This window comes from Cryptotermes secundus, unplaced genomic scaffold, assembly GCF_002891405.2.
Source record: "Cryptotermes secundus unplaced genomic scaffold, Csec_1.0 scaffold159, whole genome shotgun sequence".
Taxonomy (NCBI): domain Eukaryota; kingdom Metazoa; phylum Arthropoda; class Insecta; order Blattodea; family Kalotermitidae; genus Cryptotermes; species Cryptotermes secundus.
The window spans coordinates 4,357,351-4,374,716 of record NW_019725416.1 but is presented as its reverse complement, the minus strand read 5'-3'; the positions used below and the strand labels follow the sequence as shown (position 1 = coordinate 4,374,716).

General features: G+C 38.8%; 1 protein-coding gene across 4 annotated transcripts in view; it reads right to left on the bottom strand.

Moving 5' to 3' along the window:
* LOC111863320 overlaps positions 1-17,366 on the bottom strand; it is a 1,149,828-nt gene that overhangs the window by 173,758 nt on the left and 958,704 nt on the right. For all 4 annotated transcript variants that reach the window (XM_033751009.1, XM_033751005.1, XM_033751008.1 and 1 more), the window contains one exon: positions 893-1,114. In XM_033751009.1, coding sequence (XP_033606900.1) covers positions 893-1,114 — 222 coding nt within the window. The remainder of the gene's footprint in view (positions 1-892; positions 1,115-17,366) is intronic.

Sequence of the window (17,366 nt, the reverse complement as noted above, 5' to 3'; positions counted from 1 at the left end):
TCGTCCAGCTCGTCACCAGTCGCTATACCGACTGCATTATCCTGGCTCTTAAAACCGGGTTATAAGCGGATTTTATTTCCTCTTGGATTTCGTTGACTTAAAAAAATAGATTTTACATATTTATATTGCAGAGAACCCTGTATTCATATCCTAATTGCCTTTAATTGAAAACAATTTTGTCGCTTTTACGTGCGAAATGGTGTTCATCATAAACCAACACTGATCTGTTAACGAAAGTTAAAATTCTAATCGTATCTGAAATTGTGATAAAAAAGTTGCTGATCATAATGAGAAGCATCGCAACGATTCGGTTTTAAATTTCTGTCAAACAGCCATCGACTCGCTTGTGAAGCCTGCAAATGAGCAACAAAAAGTACTTATAAGAAACTTACAAGGCATAAATTTAATTATTTTTAATGTTACTCGTAATAATTTACCGCTTTTATTTCGTAATATTCTATTTATCCCATTTTAATTCATAATCATTTTTTTAATTTTTTAATAATTATATATCTCTTTATTTTAATAATATTCTGTTTTATTTTAATAAAGATCTTCGTGAATGCATCCGTAAATTTGGTAAATTATAATTATTTCATTTTATTACAATGAGCTTAGTGACAGAGTATGGTGAAGTGGACGAACGCGCTCAACATTTTAGGACCAAACAATCCTTCTGAGACGACAATCCTATCCTCGTCAGCCAGAAACAGGAATCCAGTCCTGAAAACTAAACTAATGCCAAAGTTGGAAACGCTGAATTCAATGGACCCAGTTCTAAAGATTAGCCTTATATTTTAAATTTAAAATGTTAGTTAACATTAATTTCTCTTGTTAGTTTTCGGGGGAAATTCTCTTTTTCACACATACAGCATCCATGTGGACGCCCTACCTGCACAGTCCACGTCCTGGACTTATTATTCGACGTCACCGTCTTGACGCTGCTTGTTGTGTTGTTGGAGGCGACGCTGTTTTTCGTGGGGCTGTTGCTGTTTTGCTGTTGTTTCTGGTGCGCGGCTGCTTGCTGTTGGGACTGTTGCATGATCTGGTGGATGATGTGCAGCTGCTGTTTCGTTAGGCCGTCATTGTTTACAGGTTGGGTGCTGCTGGAAGCCTGCACAACAAATGACCTTATAGCGGCGGTGCTGGCCGGGAACTCCTCCTTATATTAATATCACTAATTAAAACATCATTGTGCGTGCTTCCTTGTGTTGTCGTAGTAACGCGTATATCTAGGGATGTATTTCTTACACCGATCGTTCAAACGTGGCCACGTTCATGAAAGAACGGACGAAAGAAAAAATTTTAAATGTTTTCTAATGTTTCTCGAGCTCGTGTTCAATATTTATGTCATTTCCGGTTCTATTTTCAACCTTATACGAAATTCCGTTCTGTTCATTTCAGGAAAAATCCCTGAGAGTGGCATGCAGCAGAACGCTTAACTTTTCTTCCAGCCCAAAGCATAATGATACTGCTATATCAGCCACAGGAGTCGGTTTTCATTCATGTTCTGAATGTAGCAGTACGCGTTTAGGAATACAGCCCGAAAATCCTTTATGTAAAAAGCAATGTATCAGACCTCAAACTGTCCGATATCTAAGTTATAAAATACATTATATTTACAGAAAGGGCAGGAATTTTGTGTTTTTTCCTCCATGCACAGCTTGTGTCTACATATCTAATTGCTGTTAAACCAGGTTAACCTTTAAGAAGGACATCGGGTGCAAAAGTTATTGGAAAGTGCATCAGATATTGCGTAGAAGGCTGAAAATCCAAATTAGTATGAAAATTAAAAAACTGAAAAAATCAAAACTAGCCCAACATGCATACGAAGAAAGCCACAAAATAAGTTGGAATGAAGCGAAGGGCTTGCAGATTGAACCCAACACCACGTACAGGAAATACAAGGAATCCGCCCACAGGTCTCTGATAGACCATCCGATCAGTCAACCCAGCTTGGACGTCTCTCCCTTCTGGACTCCCGTTACCGCAGTATATGTTAGAAAACTGTAACTCATTTCTAGCGTAAATTATGTGTGAAGACTACGTCTTTATGTTGGTACCATACAGAGAATTTGTCTCTTTAGTAATAATTTCTATTCTGATAATACAACCTTACCGCCATCTTCGAGCCGATTGTCTAGACAATGTGGGACCCTCAACGTCTCACAACCCTATGGGCCTTCACGGCCTGTTACAGGAATAGCTTTACTTTACTTTACATTGATTTTAACAATAGCCGTGAAATAGTGCAAGGACATGTATTACGCCTCATTTATGTATCTCTTTTATTGTTTTTAATGTCTGTCTTAACTCTCGCAGATGGTTATGCGGTACTTGGTTTATATATCCTGTCGTGTGTCGGTGCTGGTGTCCGGAGATAGGGACTAGCTCTATCGATTGGGCCCAACTGAGTAGGTTCCACCTGAAGATGGAGATAAAATCCAGTCTTCGAAACGCTGTGTGTTTTAAATAAAAACAAGACGATGGATAATGTCCAGAAACACATTAATTGTACGGAAATTGTTACCTACACAGAGCTAGCAAAAGTTTTACTTATATCACATATGTATGTAAAGGCGCGTCCACATTACTCGCGCTCGTGCTCGTGCTCGCCAGGCTTGTGCTCGTCGGGAGACTCGTCTGGCTTTTACTTGTGCTCGTAAATCTTCGTCCACACTACTTCAGTTGCTCGCCAGGCTTCAACGCGTGAGGATCCGTATATTTACTCGTAGTTTGTAGAGGCTGTAGTCGTATTTTAATTTATTGGCTATAGTTTTTAAATTAAAAATTAAGGCATGAAATATCTTCGCTCGCTCGAACACTGGAATCATGGTTTCGAATCCCACTCAAGGCATGGATGTTTGTGTGTGCGTTTATTCTGTGTGTAGGTAGCGGACCTGCGACGGGCTGATCCCCCGTGCAAGGAGTCCTACCGACCATATACAGATCAAGAAACTGGAAAAAGCGGCCAAGAACCATAAGGGCTGTAGAACCTTAGGTAGCTAGCTAGCTAGCTAGATAGATAGATAGATAGATAGATAGATAGATAAGTAGATAGATAGATACATAGATAGATGGATAGATTTTAATATCTGAGTGAACGGCTTCCTAGACTGCATCCGAGACACGAGTCGACGTAAGCTGTTACAGTAAAAAGGTTAAGAGTTGTCTAAGTCTTCAGCACCTTGGGCAGTACGTGTATGAAGGCATGGGGAAGCGTGGGGGTAAAGCTCCGTGCATTCTTAAACTCGATGATAGATGGGTGAGTGCCGAGGCCACGGAATTGGCCCATCACGCCCAACCCAGCGCCCAGGAAAATGCATGTCAAGAAATTCTCGAAAAATATGAGACCAATGTGTCTGTGTGTGGGGGGGGCAACATTTTGCTGGAACACCACATTTGGCTGATCCTCCTCCAACTGGGGTAAGAGATACAACTTTTTCCGGTCTGAAAATTACAGGCCACGGAAACCCTGAGAATAATTTAGAATCACATCGCATTTTTATACATTCCTAGGTCTATACATAATAAAAGCACGTGTAAAGTTCTCAGAATACATAGGAAAGCATGAGATAAAATTGAAATTAAAATCTGATCCAATGCAGTTCATATTAATAAATACTAATTCATAAATAAAAAAGGACGACTGTGTGAAAAGGTCTGATTTCTACAATACGGTCCCAAATTATAAACTGCAGTAATTACTGCCGATTCTCTTCGTTACGTTTCCCGCCAACATAGAAAAGGCTGCGTGTCTCTGATTTATACTGATTATCACATTATCCCTTTCAAAACCTGAAGCCACAACCGGGCGTGTTAGGTTATTATTAGTTCTTTGCAGAAAGTATGTACAAAACGGACACACAAAGAGAGGCCACGTTTTTTCGGCATGCTTCATCATCATAATCACTTTAAAAATTTCGATTCTGTAACAGGATTTCACGCGAAATATTCTTCAGCAAATTTTGTTTCGGTTAGTATTAGTGAAATACAAAACTTAACCTCACATAAATCTCAAATCTAATTTAATTCATTACCTCCGAAACGAAGAATCGCTAAACATAAAATAGTATCATCATCATCATCATCATCATCATCACTGGCATGACAGCCTTTTGTGAGCCCTGGCCTTCCTCAGGATTGCTCGCCATTCTTCTCCATTCGATGCTACATTCCTCCAGTTCTTTACACCCAAAATTCTTATGTCCTGCCACACACATTCTTCCCATCTTAACCTTGGTCTTCCCACTCTTCTATTTCCTTCTGGTTTAGTATTAAGCATTTTCTTGATGGTTCTATTCTCGCTGGCACGTGTTACGTGTCCAGCCCGTTCAAGCCTTTTCACCTTTATAAATCCAATAATGTCTGGTTCATTAAATAGTTTGTATAGCTCATGGTTATACCTCTTCCTCCATATTCCATTTTCTTCCACTGGTCCAAAGATATAATATCTCAAGATCCTCCTTTCAAATATACTTAACAGTCTTCCATCCGATCTTGACAGCGGCCAGGTCTCAGAGGCATAAGATAGCACTGATCTTATAAGTATTTTATACATCATAGTTTTGGTTTTCCTGGGTATTAGTTGGGGTTTCAGGTGTTTCCTAAGGCCATGGAGACGTTTATTTGCTGAAAGTACACGCTTTTTTGTTTCATCACTGATATCATTTTTACAGTTAACTTCTGATCCAAGGTAAGTGAAACCTAACACAACCTCAAATTTATATGAGCCAATTTCAATATATGTAGGTCCATTAGTACAGTCTTTCTTGGTTACCGGCATGTAACATGTCTCCATCTTCAGAGTCCCACAAGAAATCTGAAGATGAGACATGTTACACGTTCACAAACCAACGGTAAGACCGGCGAGCAAACAGACAAGAATGACAAAACTAACAGCCTCATTTTTGCTATTTTTCGTGGCAAACGCGTGAAAGAAAAGAAATAATTTGAAGTTAGAACGAAGAGATTTTATAGCAGCTCTAGAGAAATGAAAGATTCTTACAATATTTAAGAAAAACAGAAAGCTTCATTATGAAGGTCAGTCCCCCGTATGTAAATCAGACGTAAGCTGTCATCAACCAGTTTGAAGCGTATTAAGTTCTGAGTTGCGATGCCTTGTATTCTAGTAGAAGTCTGTAGATGTTTCGGAGGAGCTTTCTTGCACGACTTGCTGTTCCTTCCTTCAGACTGAAGCTGTATATTCCTCTGACACGTCAGCACACTTCTACCAGACTATAAGGCGTCATACCCTAAAAGTGACTGTATTCTTTGTGGCCATAGCAGTGAGAATTTCAAATCAGGCATCACCAGATATGCTTATAGTTACGAGATTTGCCTGGGGCCGCGCCATAGCTCAAGCGGTTAGTCGCTGGCTTCCCACTGCGGCGGCCCGGGTTCGATCCCGGGTCAAGTGGGATTTGTGGTGGACAAAGTGACACTGGGGCAGGTTTTCTCCTAGTATTTCGGTTTCCCCTGTCAATCTTCATTCCACCAATTGCTCCACAATCACCCTCACCTATCATCTGAGGCTGGTACAATAGGCCAGAAGTGGCTGCAGTACAAGGGACTTAGTCCCACCGCACTAGCAATAAAAAAAATACGAGATTTGCCTGCTGTGAGTTCAAGATATGGTAAAATTTGTCGGTGAAGGCGACTCGCTTTGGGGCACTAGACTTGTCCGTAACACATGAACATAAAAAGGATTCACAGAAGATCACAAAGGACGTACTTCGGAAATAAATATGATTAAAAGTGATATACGCCGTCCCTGGTCTTAATCCATTCCTTTTCTTTCCCTTCTTTTGACGTTCTATTTAATAATATTTTCATCTTTTTTTCGCGTTACTTTCCTCTAGACAAATGAAGAAAAGCATTTTTATTGTAACAAAATATTACGAACGCCGAACAAGAAATATGTACAAGGTGATCGTAGGTTACCTGATGTAATTCACCTCAAGTGAATGAGCAATAGCATGGATCAATTCAGTGAAATAGCAATTCTGGGATTCGATCAAGCGAATCTCCGAGACATAATACTCGTAATATAGCGTTCCTCCATCTGTTCCTCCCTTGATGATTATTGCTTGTTCCTGTGCGTAGCAACGTTTTCTCAGTTAGACAGGTTATATGACACAGAAGCCGGTCACGGTAGCCAAGCCGTCTAAGGCATGTACTATCTTCACTCGCTCGGACGCCGTAGTCGTGGCTTCGAATCCCACACAAGGCATGAATGTATGGTATGTGTTTATTCTGTGTTTGTGTTGTCCTGTGTTAAGGTAAAGGCCTTGAGATGAGCTGATATCTCGTCCAAGAGTCTTACCGACTGTACAATGATCATGAAACTGAAATTAAGAGGCCAGGGCTCAAGGGGAGTGTAGAGCCAGTGGACAAAAGAAAAATAACACAGAATAAGGGAAAAAATTATGGATGACGCGTTTAGAAGTACGCTGATAGAAGCTGCAGGGACCAATTTAAATTCATAGACGTACTGAGAAAACTATGAACACCTTAATACTCAACATCCGAGGTATGATTTGAGCTCGCGATTCCTCTAGTGACATCCACCAAATCATAAAATCCTCCTGGATCGTGTTAAAAGCATAGGTTAATTGGTCTGCAATTAAATATTATTATGGACTATTAATTTTGAAATAAGATACATTATTATATGAGAGAAATTCGTCATCCAAAAGATTCTACAACAACAATTATCAAATTCTCAGTAATAATACTATGAACTATGTTGAATATGTGATGAAAAACAAACTAAAATCAAATTGCGAATTTCATTGAAAATTAAATTATTCCAAATAATATAAACCTTTTAGTATAATCAAATTTAAGTCGAGATGCAGAAGAAATCTATTCACTACGCCTGTTTTCGTATTAAGCTCATCAAATAAACTTTCATGTCAGAGGGAAAGGGCATGTACTAACTTCATTATGACAGCGAACTACGATCAGATACAATGTTGAACTACGGCTTTATTCCTTGAATGGTGGCTGACATTGGACTGAAGCATCAATCGACTACAAATTACTTACTAATGAATGATATTACGTCAAAACTGATGACGAAGTTATAATTGTGGCCGTTCAGGGACTCAACCATGAACTTACTGTTCGTCATTGCTATCAGATTACATTTAACTAGAATAGCAGCGATCATATAACCGCATGTCGCACAGAACGGACTCAGTGCAAATGAAACATGTATATTTTATTTTAGTTTATTTCAGCAGCTACATCTGCGATCTGCAATATGCCCCTTGTTTGTGTGTTGTTCCCTCGGGCATCGTGTGGTGTGGTCTTCACTAGTGAAGAAACAAACAAATTGTCTGGAATACACGCATCACATAGCCATAAACAAGTAGACGACGCCTCTTACTAGGTTAAATAGAATTTTACAAAAGATTTTAATTTAAGTGGACTGCAACGCGCAACTTTAGCGCGCATCAAAACAGTGCAATAATTTAGACGCATCGAAACACCTGAGGATGGCCGTCTGTGGCCGAAATATATCGTGTTGGTGTTGAATGATGAATATTTAATGATTGTTTCATTATTGACGGACTACTCGTAAATACATATACATTTAATTTCTCCAATTCGGCTAAAGATTTAGTGAAGAGAACAGCTCCTAATTACACAGTTCTCAGCAGCCTTATGTTGCTTCCTCTGAAGTCCAAATACCTTCCACAGAATCGCGTTCTCGAACCCCCTTAATCAATAAATTACAGCAGTTAATTTATGTATATACATACACACTAAACACCATACAGCAGAGTCTTCTTGAGAAGCTAAGAGTAGCTCAGCTACACAAGAAATTTCCGCTTTTTTCCTTTTATGAAGGATGAAGGTTAATTACCTTCTTTTCAAAAACCAGTCAGACGAATCCGGTCGGAAACCTCCAATCCCATTTTTTAAAGACCTAGTTTAATTTTATTGTTCCATCTACATCTAGATCTAACAAGTTCCCTCTCTCTTCACGTTCTCCAATCAAAATTCTGTATATATTCCTCATTTCACCCATGTGTCGCCCATTTCATGTACCATGATTTCAGCATTCTAACGTTACTGGACTAGGAGCAAAATTATTAAATTGCTTGTGAATAGTATACTACGCTTTCTATCGTAGATCTAAATGTTCCCCACAGTACGTTGTTCTCAAACCCCTTCAATCAACATAAATAAATTACAACAGTCAAATTATGTCAACACAGATATGAAATATGTAATTAAATTTTCGATTTCATACTCATATTTCCTTCCTTTGAAGCTGTCCGTCGAGCCACAATTAAAATTGGCACAGAAACACATACGAACTTCATAACGCTACACTGAGAGGCTGTAGTTCTCGTCCCCATATCAGTCTAATCGCTGCGATAATTATGAAGACTGTTATATAATTCGGTTGGTTCTGGGATCTGAACCAGGCAGGAAAAACATCAATAGACGGGACAGGGCGGCGATATCACACGATTCGCGCAGAACAGACGGACACCAGGAAATAGTCACAACATTCGGAACCGAATGGAAGCGCTTCACCCACTCCCAGACACGGAGCAGGGTCGCCATCAATCACAACCGCCATTAGTCACGTAACGAGACAGTGTTTCGTTAAACAAATAAATCGTAAATCACTCTCCCAAGCACAATGTATCATGTCCATGGTCAGCTGCCAGCGCTTCGTTACGCAAGGCTCTCTGGGGGCTCTGGGTTCCTCAGGTCACGAGATCTAGTCAGGTTAGGACAAAGGTGTGCGTGTCTGAGGATACGGAACCGCCAACAGGGCATTCTCCTTGGTGTTCGGAAAATGCTCACAGCGAGTTCCGCCTCCCTCCTCGCCCCACTCCTTTCAGGATGGCACCATGTAACAATACTTACAAATAATCTCGGTCCACTGCAAATTGTTCAGCTACTATTGCCGTAAGACTGGAATAAATAAACAAACAAATAAAAGGAGAAAAAAGGAAGAAAATGGGAAGAAATAATGACAAAATGAAAACTGTGGGGGAAAGAAAGAAAGATACATATAAAGAAAAATAAAGGAAGGAAAGAATGAACGAAGAAAAGAGGAAAGAAATTTAAAGAAAACAAGATGGAGGGAGGAAGAAAAAATATAGATACATATGAAGACAGACTATATATAGTTAGATGGATAGATAGACAGATAAATAGATATATAGATGGAGAGACAGACAGATAGATAGATAGATAGACACATAGATAGACAGACAGGTGGACAGACATATAGATAGATAGACAGATAAATAGAGAGATGGACAGACAGACAGATAGATCGAGGGACAGGCAGACAGATAGATAGATAAATAGACAGACAGATGGACAGGCAGGCAGACAGACAGATAGATAGATAGATAGATAGACAGATAGATAGATAGAAAGAGAGAGACAGGTAGATGGATGAAGAGACAGATTTTTTAGACAATTTACTTACTTACTTACTTACTTACTTACTCATGGAGCTGAGCCCTTCTTGAGGAGCCGCCAATTCTGCAGCTACTCAAGAATTTCCCAGCATTTCATGGAACCCGAAGGTTCATCACCGTGTTCACAAGAGCCCTCCACTGGTCCCTATCCTGAGCCAGATTTATCCAATCCATACCATCCCATCCTATCTCTCTAAGATCCATTCTAATATTAACAGTTTCTTTAACAATAAGCTACAATTTGCAGTGTATCTTAAGCATTACAAATTTTGAATATTTTGCATTGTAGCTGAGACAGCAGTACAGTCAGATGAGGATATGTATCTAATCCTTACAGTTTGTCACTGAGTGGGATCTTTCTTCTGTCAACGTTTCCATGTATAGTACAGCCTATAACTGATGAACTGTTCCATGCTACTGATGTATGATATATACTATGATGACTTTCCATGTACTGGTACAGGCGATGAACGCCTGATAGTAGGACGGTGTGTGGTTCTGAGTGTTATGTGTTTCCATGTTTTGCAAATGGTATTCCTGCTCCTGGCAAGCATAAGTATAGCCAGTTTGTGGGATAAAATGTTCGGTATGGGGCACCCAATGAGTAGTAGTTTCCTTGTTAAGTGATGTGGTCCAAGTAATTGATTCAACATTCCAACTAAGCAGTTCCATAATATTGTGATGGAAACGCAATCTAAAAAGCCATGTGTTCCAGAGTGCCTGTCGTTCTTGGACACCAGGGACAGCAATCTGTTTCTTGTGCTGTTTTCAGGTTGGCTGTAAGTTTGTGAAGGATGGGTGTGCTGTAGTTCTACGTCAAAATCCTCTGTTTTTATCCATTGGGCCTTTTCCATGATGAGGTCTCCTGCATGCAGACAGCACAGGGCCTTCCAGCATGTGTCAAAAAGTAAATTAGTGCTCAAAATACAAGGACTGAGAAAGATCAGATTCTAGAGTGGAACACATCTGAGCCAAGTTATGGTTTCAATGTGTGGCTGTGCCATAGTTCAAGCGGTTAGTCGTTGGCTTCCCACCGCGGCGGTCTGAGTTCGATCCCGGGGTCTGGTCAAGTGGGATTTGTGGTGGACAAAGTGGCGCTGGGGCAGGTTTTCTCGGAGTACTTCAGTTTCCCCTGCCAATCTTCATTCCACAAATTGCTCCACAATTACCCTCACCTATCATCTGGGGCTGGTACAACAGGCCAGAAGTGGCCGAAGTACAAGGGACTTAGTCCCACCCAACTAGCATTAAAAAAAATATTGTTTTAATGTTGGTCTAGTGGCTTGCGGTTTACTGTTCCTCAGGTTTTAAGTGTACTTGCATAAAATGGTATCATTTTTTCAGTTTGTGTTAAATTTAGGTTCAACATGAAGAAATCTTCTGGAGTCTTAATATGGCTGTACGTCAAATGACTCTGAGCTTGCAAAGTCCAAAGACACTCACTTCTGTTTCATCCAAGAACTTTAGCAGGAAGGTGAACCATAATGCACTTTACCTAGGCACTAAGTTGTTTCACTCCAATTCCTCCATCTGCCATATTTCTATATTTTACTGACAAGATCAGAGGATGGCAGTAAAATTTTGATGATACTGGTAAGTTTCAAACTGACCATTTGATTGACTACAGTTCTTTTCCTGCCATTCAACAGTATTCTCTGAATAAATATTTAGATACTTCCCTTCCAGAGGAGACAGAAAGGTAAGTGGAGAGATAGATAAGAGGTTAGGTAGACAGACAGACAGTCAAATAGACCAATAGATAGATAGATAGAGAGTGTATGATAGATAGATGGAAGGACAGACAATCAAAAGATAGATAAGTACAGATAAAAAGGAGAAAAATAGAGACAAAGAATTCCAGGTTAACCTACTTTCCTAGTAGAGACTTAAGTCATACATATATCGTGTTGTTCAGGCCTCATTTTGGTAATGTAAATTTATAATACAGCAGGGCATGCAATTCAGCCCCTTTGACTGGCATGCTAGTTTCATGTGAAAATGATTACACTATCAAATCCTACTTGTTTCTTTATTGCTGCAATTTTAAATATGTTACAGATTATCACTGATATCACCACTGTCATCATTTTTTAAAGATGTATCATTTATGTGTGAATTTTATCTATGCTAAAAGTGTAGGGTATAACCTAACATTCTTACTGTCACCACGTTTGTAAGTTTACATTTATAAACCATATTTCACTCATAACTTGTTGGTAACTTTATGATCTATGTCCATACCAAATTTTGCATGCTTAACTAAAATAGTCCATTAGTTATCATGATCAAATAAAAAACTAAATACAATGTCATGCAGCCACCGTGATGCTTTACAATAAGCAAAATTAATTTCAGGACCAATAATAAATAGCACTAGTGTTGCACACGCATCAGAAATTCATTAATCTAATATCATGTGAATGTACTTACTGGTTGTATGTAACTACAGAGCACGAGTTTTGACCGGACTGTGATGGAGTAATGTTCATACCTAATTTAATAAAAATTGGTGAACTGGTTCTCAACAGAAGCAGACACACATGTGGAAAGCGTTGTGATCTTATAAGCCTGCTCTCTTTCTGTACAGAAAGGAAAGCAGGTATGAAATGGAAAGGGAGCTCGATACCCATTCCAACTGATTTACACAAAAAGAAAAATCAGTGCTGAGACAATCCATTTACTCTCTCATATATGAATGAAATTTAATGTATTATTTTTTAAACAAAGCCAAATCTTGCTTCACAGACCACTGTTGGTTTCTGAATACTGAACAACAGTGAAATCTCTCTCACTGGTAAAACTTGTTTTGAAAACGTTGATATTTTGCTTTTGGATCCATAGTGTATGAACTGTTATTTTCTTGAACATGCCACCTACATAGCTTCATTTAGGGAGATGGTCTCCATGGGTCACTGAAATTTAATCAGAATTTTAATGAGTCACATTTGTGAAAGTCACCTGTTTGTGTTTTGGGGTCAATCTGGGGTGCATGTATTTTTTTAGCTGGAATGTTTATATTCAATAGGCTTGGACTTAGGACAGATATACTCCTGAATTCCAAATGTGAATAAAATCAGTTCAGCTGCTGTAATGGTGAGGCTGCCATGCACGCATGCACAAACATAATTGGAAGCCCAAAAACCATCTTTTCATATTCTGGGAACTGGTAATGTGTAGATTTGTCACGTCTCAAGATTAGTTCATTCTACCATCACAATACCTTCCAATATACGCGTATACTACTTATATAAGAACGGGAGAGATCATGTGGCATAGAACAGGATGTAAAGATATTTGAAATTAACTGATCTGTTTCAAGACATAATCGNGATCATGTGGCATAGAACAGGATGTAAAGATATTTGAAATTAACTGGGAGAAACTGGGCTTGATCTGTTTCAAGACATAATCTTATCATTTGGGTGGCAAAGCTGAAGAAAAGCACTAAACTTCTCAGTTGATTCCCTGATCAGCATCCTCCCATCACATACTTGTATTACTGTTCCTCTCAAAGGTAACAGGTTAAAATTAAGAGTAGCAATGAATTTAACACATGACATGCAAGCTGTCACTGTGGATTCACTTTCCTGCCACTTAATCCTTTGTTATCTGATGACAACTGAAGTGTCTTCCTGGCACTGTGGGCTGAAGGGTGCAACTTGACATGCAAAGCAGATTGACTTTCACACTATGACTCAAATTCATTCTCAGAATTCTGCCCCACTTCGACCATTTGTAAAGTGTCTACCTGTATCAAATGAACACACTCCAGTAACACAAAATATCTGATTAACAAGGATTATGATTGAATCGGTGATTGTTACAAGGGGAATATACTCACACCCTACAGCAGGGATGTCAAACCAATATGCATAAAGACCATAATGAGAAATTAATGTTTCAAATAAGCAGCAATTTCTTTTCATTCAACCAATTACTTGGTGTACTAACAATTGTAGATCGAATAGGATCAGTAGTTGATTAATATCATATGTTTATTTACAGGGATAATTACAGCTTTCCATAACGATTTTGAATTTATATTTCTAATTTCTGACACTGAATGATATGGTTATGTGGTTAGATTCCTGCTTCATATTTTGAAGGTGCATGGTTCAAATCTCATGCCAGAGACAAACTGACTGAGGGTCTTCAAGTTTTTTCAGTCCTGCTATATAAATCCTGCTATAATACATTAAATTATGTAAGGTAAAGGTAAAGTTGTCCCTGTGCTTAACTAATTAGGCACTATACCACAAAGACATATAAGGGAGTTAATACATAGACCCACGTTTTCTTGATGTGGCCATGACTGTCTTTATCACATTATTTCCTGTACTGAACTATAAGGCTTATTTTGGACTCTATCCATCGTCTGGTATATATAAGACACAGCAAACACCATCATCAGAATCCTTTCAAGTATATTATTTCCTGCTTGCAGATCACTCTGTTACTTGACACTATAAAATTTGAGCTAGCATCATTAAATAGACATAGAATAAACAAAGAAATAAAAAAAATATATAGTGATATTATTACAAGCTCAAATGTGCAAAAATGAAGGCTAACATTTTTAATTACCTCACATATTATCACTCAAATATTTCTTTCTGAAGACTCAACATCTTTTATTTGCACTCAGTTACAGGCTTCAGGTTTCAGTTCTTGAGCGGTTAATACTTTCTCAATATTGATGACAGAATCTTTCTTCACAGTATCAATCAGTTTTTGAATAATTGCATCAAAAATGTTCTGTTGCAATTTTAATGTCGATTTTAATTCACACAGCTCATCTTCTAAAAACACTTTATATAAAAGAGTCATATCTTCCCTTGTGAGAGCCATAATGGTGCCCAATGTTTCAATCTATACAAACACTGACTTTTGCTAATGAGACACAAGATATTTTCTTTAACTTTAGAATAAGGTTATTGTATCTCCCATTTGTCATGAAACCCAGGAACCTTTTCTTTCACGCTGCACTTTATACTTGAACATGACATTGATAGAAACATTGTTAGAGGCTAATTTAGTACACCTTACAAAACACATCACAGGACAAGGTATGATGGCTGCTGTTTGATCAGCATGGATATAAATAGCTCAAGAATGCCAACTTTTACAACAGTCACTCCTCACAATAATTATTTCTCAAGGATAGCAGTACCTGGAGGGGTGGATTTCATTTCTCATTTTAACAGTTGTCCTAAAAATACTGACTGAATTAACAACAGCAGGAGGTTAGGGCTGGAAGATTACACTAAGTAGTCAACACCTTGAAATAAAATGACAACCCATGAGCTTAGCATATAACCTCTTCCACTGCTCTTCTGTGACACAGAAACACCACAGTTTACCACGGAAAAAGCAACGAGTGACCTGCAAGGCTTCTTGGTATGATTTTCTACTCAGGGGTCACCAGAAAGGATGAATGAGGCTGCATTTGGCCCATGGGCTGCTAGTTTCATATCCCTATCCAATACTGTATTGTGTTATGTCAAGAAAAAATGTAGGTACAATATATGGTTTTGTGTTATGTGATTTGATTTCAAACAAGAATATGTATGATTGTGTATTTTTTTTCATTGGCGCTACAGCCCTCATTTTGGCCTAGGCCTACCTGCATGAAACTCTATGTTTCACTTCAGTTATATTAGATCTTATATATGCGGTAGGACTCCTTCGGTGGGTGATCAGCTCATCGTAAGGCCTCTACCTGTACCCAAACACAGAAAAATGCACACAAACATCCATGCCCTTAGTGGGATTCGAACCCACGATCCCAGCTTCCGAGCGAGCGAAGACAGTACATGCCTTAGACCGCTCGGCTACCGTGACCGGCCTGTGTATTGTTTACTGTTACCATTACTTTTACTACCTATACAGTATAAGAGGTTTATAGAGCTGGTGGGTTAGTCTTTCATACAATGATAGTTACTCATTTGATCAAGAAATTTTCAGCCTTTTATGGATGAAACATTAAGTTCATGTTATAAGAGTACAACATTTGACCTATCATGATGCAGAAGAAGCCAGTCCACAACTCTGCATCCTTCCATCCATGCTAAGTCTTCCATGTCTAACAATAATACCTATACTTTCTCTTCAAAACACATTTTTTCCGATATGCTACTACGTAACGAAATATAAGAAAATATTTGTGGACAGCTTGAGCACATGAAGTATAATTGTATATGCAATGTAACAGAACTGACATTGACGTTCATTTGCCCATTCCACTGATGAAGAAAATATATAATCATGTACCCTATCTAGATACAAGTCCAACTGTCAAATTGAGTTTCATTGAAAATTCAATGCAAGTTGTTGTGTTTAAATAAATATTTAATACCCTCCAGGGGTATGTGAAGCCTCACAAGGAGGTTCATGACTAACACAGACTGGAAGGACCTCAACATCTTGACAAATTTTCTTGTAGAGTTTGTTTTGTGTATGGGGTAAATGTGTTTGTTAAAACTCTGTAAAAAAAAACGTGTTTGTATCCTGCCACATTTTTAATACACAGTGACTTATAGCTTGAGATAGGAATTAAGTCACCACTAAAAGTGACTACCTTAAGTCCCATTCAGAGACCCCTGCTATGTTGAAATAGCATAACTGAAAAATATGGTAATATATTTGTGCCCCAAATTGGGTTCAAATATGAAACCTCAGTATTCAAGCATCCCAAGACAGTATGTGGCTTAGCAGGACTTCTGTGGTCATCTAAAAATGTTATTAAAATTCTATAATGATGATCTGAGTGATGTGATACATAGTCCCTTTGTACCCCTTCCTCAAGTGGATCTAATTGAGGATGAAGATAGATGAGTACGGAGCACTGGTGGAATATTAAATGATGGGCAAAAACTGATATAAAGTGTACTGTTTGTTCATCTGTTATTTTTTACTGCAGCCCTTGATGATTACTTCTACTGTCTACTCCACACTATATACGAGGGCTACTCGGAAAGTAGCCTCCATTTCGTTTATTTTAGGCAAATAATATAGGAGCGGGGGAGAGCTGCGCATATGAGGTTGCGTCACATGACTCATTGCCTTGTAAACCATCATATAACTGGTCAAGTAGTGTTTGTTCTTGTCTCTACAGAGTGAGTTATAGTGTGTCCTGTGACTGATAAACCCGCAAGCTGGGAAATTAAGTGTTGCTATCCGATTTCTTCACACTAAAAATATGAATGCTGTGGAAATCTATGGTGAATTACGGGCGGCTTAGGGCCAAAATATAATGAGTGAAGGAACTGTAAGCCAATGGTGTAGAATGTTCAAATATAGGCGGGCAAATGTTCATAGTGAAGAGCGCAGTGGTCGGTCATCTGTAATGAGTGATGATATTATATCACGACGAAATCTGCGAAAGACGGCGCTTCACAATTGCAGAACTTTCATGTGAATTTCCATAAATTTCACGCAATGTTCTCTACGACATTATCGCAGTCAGGTTAGGGTATCATAACTTTTGAGAAAGAAGAGTTTCAAAAATGCTCACGAGTGCGCGCAAAACGAAGAGAATGGCTTCGGGTATGACTTTTTTCGGGCGATACCACGAAGGTGGCGATTGTTCTCTCGATCGCATCTTACGAGTAACAGGCATGAAACCTGGGTTTTATTTGTGATTGTTGAAACTAGCTCTCAAAGTAGTGGATGCACACACATTCACCAAACAAGCCCCCAAAATTTAAACAAATGTTGTCCTCCAGAATACGACATGTGCTTTCTAAGACAGGAAAAAAGTGTTGATGGTGCAATTTATGCAACAAGGGACCACAAGAACGTCAGCAGTGTATTTCTAAACAGAAAAAAAAATGCACAGTCATTTAGGAAAAACATGTGGAATGATGCCACACGGTGTAGTGCTCCTCCATGTAAATGCGCGTCAGCATA